This window comes from Scyliorhinus canicula, chromosome 3, assembly GCF_902713615.1.
Source record: "Scyliorhinus canicula chromosome 3, sScyCan1.1, whole genome shotgun sequence".
NCBI classification, from domain to species: Eukaryota; Metazoa; Chordata; class Chondrichthyes; order Carcharhiniformes; family Scyliorhinidae; genus Scyliorhinus; species Scyliorhinus canicula.
The window spans coordinates 206,603,102-206,615,780 of NC_052148.1; the positions used below are offsets into that span (position 1 = coordinate 206,603,102).

A 12,679-nucleotide genomic window follows, 5' to 3' on the forward strand; every position below is an offset into this window, starting at 1 on the left:
ACCAGCATTGACGCAATGAAGGGGAAGCTAGATAAGTACATGAGAGAAAGGAATAAGATATGATGATATGAACTGGAAGAAGCCTTGTTTGAAGCAGAAAGATTAGCATCTAAAGCTATTATGCACTTGTTAGATTAACAAACACAGAACAAAAATGTAGCCCGATGTGTCTCAGTGAGAATTCTTCAATCTCAACTGGTTGAATAGCCATGTCATTTGCTTGCCCTGTTCTCACACCACAAGTCCTCTCTAAAGTGTGTCATGCTGGAAATAATCTTGAAACACCACAAATTGCAGCCTGAAGAACAATGAGTAGAATTCCTTCATTAAATCCAGGTGAATGCATTTCTAATTAAAAGCAAGTAATGAAAATGTTCTGTGACACAAAATTAAGTGGCTCAATCTCAAAGTTTCCTTTAATCTCTCCAAATCAAATAACCGTCATTGGTAGATCAAAAATAATAAAAGCAAAGGGAACATTTTACCCCATGATACCATTACGAAAATAAAGAACATGAGACAAAATGATTCAATTTAGAGATTTGTTCATTTGTAATGAAAGACAAGTGCAGACTTCTTTAATTCAGTTTGATCAGATGTGTTTGGAATCTCTGCAGTGCAATTCCCTCTCCAGTGTTGTAACTTCGCTGGATGTGTGGTGGAAACATTATGTGCACAAATATCTTCAGTTACAATGTTGGAGCTGGAGCAAAGTTTCAAGAAAATCCTTACTCTGATACTAATGATGAATATCCAATTGGGAAAAACCCTGCTCCAATATTCTGCTCCAGTGGTGCATGCTGTGAGGAGGAAAGATCAAATAGGGAAACAATCTTCTGTTCCAAACTAGTGTTTGTTACACGAATGCTCCCTTTTTGGAACATATTTTTGTCAGAAAGTACAGTTAATGGCTTTGCACCACTGTTAAGCGACTGGCAACATAATGACTAAAATACTGGAGATGTCATACAATCCCTACAGTGCAGGAGGCCATTTGACCCATCCAGTCTGCACCTATCATCCAAAAGGAGCACCCCACCCTGGCCCACGCCCCCAACACTATCCCCACCTAACCGATGTATGCTTTGGGCACAAAAGGGCAATTTAGCTGGGCCAATTCATGGAACCTGCAGTTTGGACTGTGGGAGGAAACCAGTGCACCCGGAGGAAAACCACGCAGACACGTGGAGAACGTACGAACTCCACACAGTCAGTCGCCCAAGGTTGGAATTGAACCCAGGTCCCTGGCGCTGTGAGGCAGCAGTACTAACCACTGTGCCACCCCTATTAATTAGGGATGGGCAATAAATGCCAGCCCAGCCAGCGATGCCCACATCCATGAATTAATTTTTTAGAATTGTTTTGACAACATTATTATATCCATGTCTTAAACTAACAGCTATTGCGTACACATTTAAAAAGCCACAATGTCAATGTTCTCCAAACAGAGAAACCAGTACCAGGATGGACTTTTAGATAGATCAACACAGATAATACAGCTAAGGAAACATTTGGATATGATGGGAGAAACCGATAGATTATAGCATCGCTCTGTAAAATTGAGCTCAGATGGAATCCATAGTTTTCTTGATTTTCATTTATTCAGGGATCCCCACATCGCAGTTTCTAAATATTGCATTTAAATGTTGGCCATTCACATTTTAAATTCAAGATTTTGAACAGTCAACTTCTTCCAGCACATGTAAAAATAGTTCATTTTATTAAATAGTAGGGCGTCGTTAAGCAACGGTGAAGCACGAGCTGTCACCCAAATCAATGTTGAAATTTCAGCATTAGATATAAAAGCACATTCTGAAAGCCAATTACAGAGAAAGAGATAGAATAAGTTCATTTTGTCTATATGGTCCAGACTTTTGTTACTAAAAATTCACCAGTCCAGTCAATGTTATTTGACAAGTTTCACTTTATCTTTCAGCACTTTAAATTTGGGGTTAGAGCTTATCTTCTTGTAAAAAAGTGCCAGGAGTTCCACTTCAGATTTGTAGTTGCTGACACCATTCTCAGAGTAGTACTGGGCGAGAACCTGTAAGAAATTCAACACATGTGAAGTGAGACTGTTACAAAAAGTAATATACTAATTACATTACATCATAGGTAAAATAACTATCCAAATCAAATGTTCAAAAGAGGAACATAAAATAAACTTTGAATGCAAAAATTATTTATATTATTGCTACAGTGTTCTTTCAGAGGGTCAGTGCAGACTCAATGGGCCGAATGGCCTTCTCCTGCACTGTAGTGATTCTACATCTTAATGTAACAGCTCTGTATACACATTTTTTAAAGCCACAATAAACGTTACCTTTTTCCTTAATTTTTTAATGGAAATTTCGTGTTCCGGAGACCGCTGTAGAACAATCCTGATCGTCCTTTTCCAGTTGAATTTTCCTTAAATAAATAGTTTTTGATTTATAAGATATCAATTCAGAATTGGAAAATAAAGGCATACGAGCTAAACAGAACTCTCAATGCATCACCTTTCAATTTATTGGAACTTATTTAGTTCTAAACATACAACAGAAGTCAAGGGTGAGTTAGTAATTTGGATATGCAACCCATAATTTTTACGTATCCAAAACAAATTCACACTTTCTATAAATGCATAAATACAAATGCACCAGATATTTTGCTAATAGCAAGCAAGTACTGTTTAAAAAAAATGAGGCACATATTTGGACCTTGTTTAACCCATGTTAAACAAGCCGTTGTTTTAATGGCTAGTCTCAGCGGTAGCACTCAAGTAAATCAGATGGTTGTGGGTTCAAGTTCAAAAGAGTATATAATCCAAACTTAAATGCATTACTGAGCTGGTGCTGAATCAGACAGTAAACCAAAGCCTCACGTCCCACTCTGGTGAAAGTAAAATGTCCATTGTACTATCTGAAGAGGAGGAGAAGAGTTCCCCCTGGTGTCCCAACCAATATATGGTCCGCAGCTAACATCATTAATACAGGTTATCTGGTTATTTAACCCCTTACTGTGGATGGGACCTTGCTGTATGCAGGTTGGCTCCTGCATTTGTCCACATTACTGAAGTTAACTACACTTCAAAGGTATGCAAAATGTTATGAGAATACTCTACGCTTTCTTTTTGATGTAAAGTAAATGATTACAGGAATATTTCCAATACATAATTCTCATTGCATGTTAAGAGTGGAGTGTCATATACTAGTGATTACTTCAAAAATACTGGACAAAACAATATTAAAAATATACAACTGTCGTTAATTTAAGCATGTAATAAGCCAAGATTAAAAGTGATAAAACACAGCCCTCTTATTTTTTTCTCAATACTAGTTGATTTCCAATTATATTGCATGCAAGGAGTAAAAAAGGTCAATTTTAGTCTTCAGGTGAAGCCAGGCTAGAAAGTGGGAGATAACTGAGGCGGAAATTATTTCAGCATTCATTTTATAAGTTTTCAATGTTATCTTTATATTTGTATCATAAATTCCAATATCCACATTCACGATGCTGTAATTATACCCACATTCCATTGGTAAGCATGGGTTTGTCGTGTCAAATTTATTGTGCATGATTGCATTTTATGAATTTTCCCCACAAAGTTGTTGGTAGAGAGCAACAGTGTATCTGCAACAATGGGACACAGAGGGTATGTCCTTAACCAACAAGACCTCCAGACTGAGAGACAGAAATAGAGAAATGGTAAAGGAGGAGAGCGAATTCAAGTGGGTGACTTCAATTTCCAATTAGACACAGAAAGAGAAATAATGAGGGAAAGAAAGGTTGGATTGAGAGAGAGAGAGAGAGGAAAAATTTTGAAAGGAAAAAGAAAAAGCTAAATTAAAAATGACATTTTAAAATCTCCTAAAACCACTCAACTGGATTGACACTTATTAAGAAATGTTTTTATTAAGGTTTTTGTGTATATACATCAAACACAAAGAGAGCCAGCAAGAATTCACATAGCAAATAAATATCTAACACTCCACCGTCCACCATCTCTGCTGCTACCCTCCATCTCCCCTACCTCCTTTTTTTTTAGCCCCAACAACCCCCCCCCTCCCCCCCTTGCTGACTTCTTAACTATTCTTGAAGTAGTCGATAAACAGTGTCCATCTCTGGCAAATCCCTCCACAGTCCCTCTCAAGGCGAACTTGATCTTTTCCAACCTGAGGAATTCCACAAGATCCCTCACCCGCACCCCCGATTTCGGTGGCCCCGAGTTCCTCCATTCCAGCAAGATCAGTCTCCGTGCTATCAGGCCTCTCTCACCCCCTGGTCTCCCAGTTCTTCTGACATTCCAAACATTGCCACTTCTGGACTCGGGACCTTCTTCACCCTCAACACCTCAGACATAACGTCAGCAAACCCCCACCAGAATCAGACAGGCCTGAAACATGTGGACATGGTTCGTAGGCCCATCCGCGCACCGTCCACACTTATCCTCCACCCCCTCAAAAAACATACTCATCTTGGCCACCGTCATAAGTGCCCTGAGGATGACCTTGAATTGAATAAGGCGAAGCCTTGCACACAAAGAGGATGCGTTCACTCTCCTCAAAGCCTCCCCCCACAGTGCAGCCTCCAACTCCTTCCCCAACTCTTTCTCCCACTTGTGCTTGACTTCTCCTTCAAAACCTCCACGGGTTCACTCCTCCCATGCGCTCCTTAACTCCTTTCGATTCCCTCGCCACCGCTGATACCCTCCCCGACCGTGGATTCGACCAATCCAATTTTGGCTCAATGACTGTATTAAAATCCCCCCCCCCCCCCCCATGATCAGCCGGTACGAGTCTAGGTCCGGGATCTTCCCCAGCACCTGCCTCGTGAATTCAATATCGTCCCAATTTGAGGCTTTCCACAGTAAATTCATTTGAAGCCTACTTTTGACAATAAGCGATTTTCATTTCATTCATTTCAAACGTTCACCAGCAGCCCCTCCAATTTCCCACTCGCCATTACGAATCTCCCCCCCCCCCCCCCCCCCCCCAATCCCAAGTCAGCTACTATATTCCCCACCTCAAAAGTTACCCGCTTATTTATTAGGACCGTCACCCCACGCGTTTTCATATTGACTCCTGAGTAGAAGGCCTGACCTACCCACCCTTTCCTTAGCCTGGTCTGATCCCCAATCTTCAGGTGCATTTCCTGCAAGAATGCCACATCCGCCTTTAAGCTCCTCAAATGCGCGAACATGCAGGACCCCTTGATCGGCCCATTCAGTCCTCTCACATTCCATGTGATCAGCCTGGTCGGGGGACACTAAACCCCAGTGCAGCTTAAGCAGAAATGCGAGCAGAGGGTTAAGAGTTTATTTTTCTGATAGTTTGCCTGAGAACACACTAAAATTTGCCACTTAGCTACCAAGCAGCCAAATGGTGTAATATGATGCAGGACAAGGCCAGCAGCGCAGATTCAATTCCCGTGCCAGCTTACCCGAACAGGCGCCGGAATGTGGCGACTAGGGGCTTTTCACAGTAACTCCATACTTGTGACAATAAAATATTATTGTTATATTATAACATTCAGGGAGTTAGGAGTTAAACTAAAAAGTAGGACCTCAAAGGTAGTAATCTCAGGATTGCTACCAGTGCCACGAGCTAGTCAGAGTAGGAATGTCAGGATAGATAGGATGAATGCGTGGCTCGAGAGATGGTGCAAGAGGGAGGGATTCAAATTCCTGGGGCATTGGGACCGGTTCTGGGGGAGGTGGGACCAGTACAAACCGGACGGTCTGCACTTGGGCAGGACTGGAACCGATGTCCTAGAGGGGGTGTTTTCTAGAGCTGTTGGGGAGGGTTTAAACTAATGTGGCAGGGGGATGGGAACCAATGCTGGAAGTTGGAAGGTAGTAAAACAGGGACAGAAACAAAAGGAAGTAAGGGGAAAAGTGCAAGGCAGAGAAGACATAGTCAGAAATCCATAAGGGCGACAGTACAAGGTACAGTGACTGAGGGGAGCACAGTGAATAGGCCCAGTAATAACAAAAGGAATAAAACTGGAGATGTTAAGATTCAAAACAGAGGTAAAAAAACCAACATAAGTGTACTTTACCTGAATGCTCGTAGTATTCGGAATAAAGTAAATGAGTTGGTGGCACAAATCATCGTGAAGGACTATGATTTAGTGGCCATTACTGAAACATGGTTAAAGGATGGTCACGACTGGGAGTTAAATATCCGAGGGTATCAAACTATTCGGAAGGACAGAGTGGATGGTAAGGGAGGTGGTGTTGCTCTGTTATTTAAGGATGACATCCGGGCAATAGTAAGGGATGACATCGGTGCTATGGAGGATAAGGTTGAATCCATTTGGGTGGAAATCAGGAATAGTAAGGCGAAAAAGTCACTGATAGGAGTAGTCTATCGGCCACCAAATAGTAACGAGATGGTGGGGCAGGCAATAAACAAAGAAATAACTGATGCATGTAGAAATGGTACAGCAGTTATCATGGGGGATTTTAATCTACATGTCGATTGGTTTAACCAGGTCGGTCAAGGCAACCGTGAGGAGGAGTTTATAGAATGTATCCGCGATAGTTTCCTAGAACAGTATGTAATGGAACCTACGAGGGAACAAGCGGTCCTAGATCTTGTCCTGTGTAATGAGACAGGATTGATTCATGATCTCATAGTTAGGGATCCTCTCGGAAGGAGCGATCACAATATGGTGGAATTTAAAATACAGATGGAGGGTGAGAAAGTAAAATCAAATACTAGTGTTTTGTGTTTAAACAAAGGAGATTACAAGGGGATGAGAGAAGAACTAGCTAAGGTAGACTGGGAGCTAAGACTTTATGGTGGAATAGTTGAGGAACAGTGGAGAACCTTCCAAGCGATTTTTCACAGTGCTCAGCAAAGGTTTATACCAACAAAAAGGAAGGACGGAAGAAAGAGGGAAAATCGACCGTGGATATCTAAGGAAATAAGGGAGAGTATCAAATTGAAGGAAAAAGCATATAAAGTGGCAAAGATTGCTGGGAGATTAGAGGACTGGGAAATCTTTAGGGGGCAACAGAAAGCTACTAAAAAAGCTATAAAGAAGAGTAAGATAGAGTATGAGAGTAAACTTGCTCAGAATATAAAAACAGACAGTAAAAGTTTTTACAAATATATAAGACAAAAAAGAGTGGCTAAGGTAAATATTGGTCCTTTAGAGGATGAGAAGGGAGTTTTAATAATGGGAAATGAGGAAATGGCTGAGGAACTGAACAGGTTTTTTGGGTCGGTCTTCACAGTGGAAGACACAAATAACATGCCAGTGACTGATAGAAATGAGGCTATGACAGGTGAGGACCTTGAGACGATTGTTATCACTAAGGAGGGAGTGATGGGCAAGCTAATGGGGCTAAAGGTAGACAAGTCTCCTGGCCCTGATGGAATGCATCCCAGAGTGCTAAAAGAGATGGCTAGGGAAATTGCAGATGCACTAGTGATAATTTACCGAAATTCACTAGACTCTGGGGTGGTCCCGGTGGATTGGAAATTAGCAAACGTGACGCCACTGTTTAAAAAAGGAGGTAGGCAGAAAGCAGGAAATTATAGGCCAGTGAGTTTAACTTCGGTAATAGGGAAGATGCTGGAATCTATCATCAAGGAAGAAATTGCGAGGCATCTGGATAGAAATTGTCCCATTGGGCAGACGCAGCATGGGTTCGTAAAAGGCAGGTCGTGCCTAACTAATTTAGTGGAATTTTTTGAGGACATTACCAGTGCAGTAGATAACGGGGAGCCGATGGATGTGGTATATCTGGATTTCCAGAAAGCCTTTGACAAGGTGCCACACAAAAGGTTGCTGCATAAGATAAAGATGCATGGCATTAAGGGTAAAGTAGTAGCATGGATAGAGGATTGGTTAATTAATAGAAAGCAAAGAGTTGGGATAAATGGGTGTTTCTCTGGTTGGCAATCAGTAGCTAGTGGTGTCCCTCAGGGATCCGTGTTGGGCCCACAATTGTTCACAATTTACATTGATGATTTGGAGTTGGGGACCAAGGGCAATGTGTCCAAGTTTGCAGATGACACTAAGATGAGTGGTAAAGCGAAAAGTGCAGAGGATACTGGAAGTCTGCAGAGGGATTTGGATAGGTTAAGTGAATGGGCTCGGGTCTGGCAGATGGAATACAATGTTGACAAATGTGAGGTTATCCATTTTGGTAGGAATAACAACAAACGGGATTATTATTTAAACGATAAAATATTAAAGCATGCCGCTGTTCAGAGAGACTTGGGTGTGCTAGTGCATGAGTCACAGAAGGTTGGTTTACAAGTGCAACAGGTGATTAAGAAGGCAAATGGAATTTTGTCCTTCATTGCTAGAGGGATGGAGTTTAAGACTAGGGAGGTTATGTTGCAATTGTATAAGGTGTTAGTGTGGCCACACCTGGAGTATTGTGTTCAGTTTTGGTCTCCTTACTTGAGAAAGGACGTACTGGCGCTGGAGGGTGTGCAGAGGAGATTCACTAGGTTAATCCCAGAGCTGAAGGGGTTGGATTATGAGGAGAGGTTGAGTAGACTGGGACTGTACTCGTTGGAATTTAGAAGGATGAGGGGGGATCTTATAGAAACATTTAAAATTATGAAGGGAATAGATAGGATAGATGCGGGCAGGTTGTTTCCACTGGCGGGTGACAGCAGAACTAGGGGGCATAGCCTCAAAATAAGGGGAAGTAGATTTAGAACTGAGTTTAGGAGGAACTTCTTCACCCAAAGGGTTGTGAATCTATGGAATTCCTTGCCCAGTGAAGCAGTTGAGGCTCCTTCATTACATGTTTTTAAGGTAAAGATAGATAGTTTTTTGAAGAATAAAGGGATTAAGGGTTATGGTGTTCGGGCCGGAAAGTGGAGCTGAGTCCACAAAAGATCAGCCATGATCTCATTGAATGGCGGAGCAGGCTCGAGGGGCCAGATGGCCTACTCCTGCTCCTAGTTCTTATGTTCTTATGACACACAAGATATTTCTAAATGTTGATATCAGAAATCATGGGAAAGAAAGTTAAGAGATAGGAAGCCGAAACAGGAAGCCATGTGGCGTAGACAAAGTCCAGTAAGTTGTAAGGTTTTAATGTATTACTGATGCATAAATACCTTGCTTTGAGTCATTATTTTCTTCCACTTCCTCTGTTTCTGGAATTTCAACTTTCTTCTGTTTAGAAATGGGCTCATCTGTTGATGTGCAAGAAGATTATCAAGTCAATAAGACCAATTTGGATTAAAAAGTCAGTAGTTGGCCAGGCTTAGGATGCACTCTTACCTATGAAGCTATATAGATCAATCTTTAAAGTTAGTAAAACTGAGGAGAAGACAATCTACACCTTTTACTTATTCCCAATTTAAAATAAAAAGTTATTTCTTCTTTCCCAAAGGGGAACAAAAATGACTGAAGTCTAAATTGTCACCAAGAAAACGCAAGTATTGCAGATAGATTTCCAACCTTCAAAACAAAGGAGTACATCAATTCTACCTGCATCCTTTAGTTCATGTGCAGCAATGGTATATGATTGGAAAGAATTTGTTTGCCTGCAAGGTCCCTCTAGCACAGGACTATACACCAAGAGGATAGGTACTTGCTTATTAACATGGGATTCCCCATTGAATTCACCTCACACTGCCATGAAGCCACGGCAGGTGTGCACCGTCAGAAGATGCCATCATCATGAACAGCCGGAAGCACGCGACCATTATCTAAAATAGACACATTGACCAGAACCTTCCAGACGTACAAAATTAAACGTGTTGGTCCATTCTGGATCCTGACTCTGCTGGTGTCTGCAATTCAGGCAACATTATAGGAGGCAGACAATTAACAAGCTGCCTCTGTGCTCATTGACCAATTAAAAACAATGGGAGGGTCCCAGCGGTGAATGCTGGTAGTCAAGTAATTTTGAACCGTGCCCAGCAGCCTGAAGTGCGGCTGCAGGCAGTGTGCCTCTGTCGCGTGTGGAACGTTAAGGGAAAGGAACAGAGGGATCCCCAAGATTTAGTATCCCTGGAGATAATATTGGAGCTATCTTTCCCCCCAAGACGGGGAGAAGGAAGCCAGCCACCATAGCAAAGTACGCAAGGCTGGCGGTGGCACAGGGGGATATGGATCCAGTGCCTTAAACAAATCAATGACCTACCAAGGTCTGGGAAGGTCAGTAGCATGAAATCCAGAGGTAGTACACTTGAAGGATTGAAAAGCACAGCAACCCTCTACACTGCAATACTTCAGTGCTAACAAGTTCCACTGAGACATGTGTGCGCAAGTCCCTGTGACCAAGAGGCATTTCTACGATGGTCATTCATGGCAGATACACAAATTGCACCAGGATATTAATGGTTTGAGAAACGTACATGGCACAATGCCATGGGAGCCCGTTCATTCAGTCACAGTGGAGGTGAAGAGAGCACAGAACTCAGGGGACAAGCCACATCAGGACTGAGGTATTCCTATTCTCAGTCCTAACGCAGATAGAAGATTCAGCCGTGGAGATTAGCAATGTCTCTACAGGGCATGGGGTATGTCAGATAGGGGTGAAAGCCTAATGTTTGAAACCATGCCACAGACCTGGAGCAGCTAGTTGATTTTTATTTCTGTGTCAACATTCTTTCATTTGAGAAGTAGCTAGAAGTGTGCTGAAATAGTCACTGAAGAAATGCAAGATTCATGAACTGACATCTTCTCTAAACTACAGGGCCAATGACAGGGAAAGAGCAAGAGGCAGCAGATAAGGCATTGCTGGTTTTATAGGGCTGCACCATCACAGGAATCAAGTATACTCTCCACTAGTGCAGTCACATGTCAAACAGTTGGCACAAGGTGAAAAGTCACATGTGAGCAACAGCATGTGGGCAGTCCCTGAAGGGCACAGAAGCATACCAGAGATGCGCGGCTCGCCCGGGATGCTGAGCCTCTAGGATCATGCACAAACCAGTGTTTGTGTAGCAGCAAAGAGAGATGTGGAGCCGGAGGTTGTGTACACATCCTTGGGCAGAAAACAGAGGAGTCTGTACAGGTCATGAGTATCGCCATCTTTCAGTTGAATGCATGCATGTGTACCTCCATTGAAAGTGTGGCCAACCTTATGGAGACTCATACACCCACTCAAACAAACAGCATAATGGCATACACAGTGCACAGCAGCATTGTTCATTCCATTGCAACAATGGCACAGAGGCACCTGGAAGTGCAGCCAGGTGCTCTACCACTCATGGTTAATAGGCAGATGCAGGTGAGCCCTGAAAGGCTAGAGATGGGGCTACTGGTAATGAGGGAGAATTCTCAAAGCACCCTGATAAGCTGCTAGCAACCTCCACTGCAGACTCCTCTGACACAGGCACACACAATGAGACCCGTTCCCATAGCCAAGGCTATCCGTGCAGATGCATTTGGAGCAGTTGGTGGAAGGGGCTTACCCAGAGATGGCGATCACTAACATTTCCCTTATCGGAGCTGGGAAAAGATCAGACTGTCTCCACTTTGGCCTCAGCCACAGGGGGCGTACAACATAGATGTGCACAGAGGAGAAGCCAGAAATTTCAGTAGCATTACTATGGGACATACTTGGGTGAATTTCTTTATCGTTTCCCCCAATTCATAAGTGCCTTTGTTCAAATGAAGCTCATGCCAGCAACCTGATGCATGTGATATGCATTAAACTGCATAGCAATATTCTGGGACAAAGTCTTTGTTGGAGAGGTATTGGGAATGTAAAACGTCCACAGAGGTCAAGGATTGACAAAAGCACCCATTTCTGATCTCACGCAGGCCATACTGACATCACTACAATACAAGGCTGCCCCTGGGCAGCATGGTAGCACATTGCTGTACAGCTCCAGGGTCCCAGGTTCGATTCCCGGCTTAGGTCACTGTCTGTGCGGAGTCTGCACGCTCTCCCCATGTCTGTGAGGGTTTCCTCAGAGTGCTCCAGTTTCGTCCCACAATCCAAAGATGTGCAGGTTAGGTGGATGACCAGGAGCCGGTGCAGACTCGATGGGCCAAATGGCCTCCTTTTGCACTGTAAATTCTATGATTCTCAGGTGAATTTTTCAGTAGTGTCTCTGCCATGTAAACCTATCTTCTGACACAAACAGCTGAAGCATCTGAAACCGCCTTGGGATGTATACATTGTGGTAATTGCCAGAGAACTTTGTGCGCAGTTGGCTTAAATGACAGCGGTTGCGGGTGCAATCTGCTATCCTCTGAACTTGATGGAATCCTAACATAAAGCAAGTCCTACAGCCCCCTGGCCGCACGGTGGTAAATGTTGTGTACTCAAATGCCCTCAGATATCGGGCATCCGCGACCTGTATGATGCAATTGTGGGTAGCGGATTGTGAAATTTGACATACATCTGCAGTCAAGACATGGAAGGAGCCTACACGCGGAAATTCAGTGAGACAGTTACTTTCTCTGGCCATAGTCATCTACTGCTTCGATAGGTCAAAAAAGTTGATTCTAGGGCAGCAAGGTGGCACAGTGGTTAGCACTGGGACTACGGCACTGAGGATGCGGGTTCGAATCCCGGCCCTGGGTCACTGTCCGTGTGGAGTTCGCACATTCACTCCGTGTCTGCGTGGGTTTCACCCGCGCAAACCCAGATGTGTAGGTTAGGTGGATTGGCCACGCTAAATTACCCCTTAAATGGCACATGTACCCTCTTCCGACCTCTTGGTCCCCGCCTGCCTCTGTGGCACTCTCATGTATGTAGATG

At 43.3% G+C, this 12,679-nt stretch overlaps 1 protein-coding gene across 1 annotated transcript in view; it reads right to left on the reverse strand.

The window, feature by feature from the left end:
• Positions 1 to 389: 389 nt before the first annotated feature.
• Positions 390 to 12,679, reverse strand: part of lyar (Ly1 antibody reactive homolog (mouse)) — a 31,623-nt gene continuing 19,333 nt past the window's right edge. Inside the window, exons 7-9 of the mRNA XM_038792077.1 lie at positions 9,072 to 9,149; positions 2,324 to 2,409; positions 390 to 2,044 (exon numbers count right to left, since the gene is read on the reverse strand). Of these exons, the coding sequence (XP_038648005.1) occupies positions 1,907 to 2,044; positions 2,324 to 2,409; positions 9,072 to 9,149 (302 nt within the window). The 3' untranslated portion in view covers positions 390 to 1,906. The remainder of the gene's footprint in view (positions 2,045 to 2,323; positions 2,410 to 9,071; positions 9,150 to 12,679) is intronic.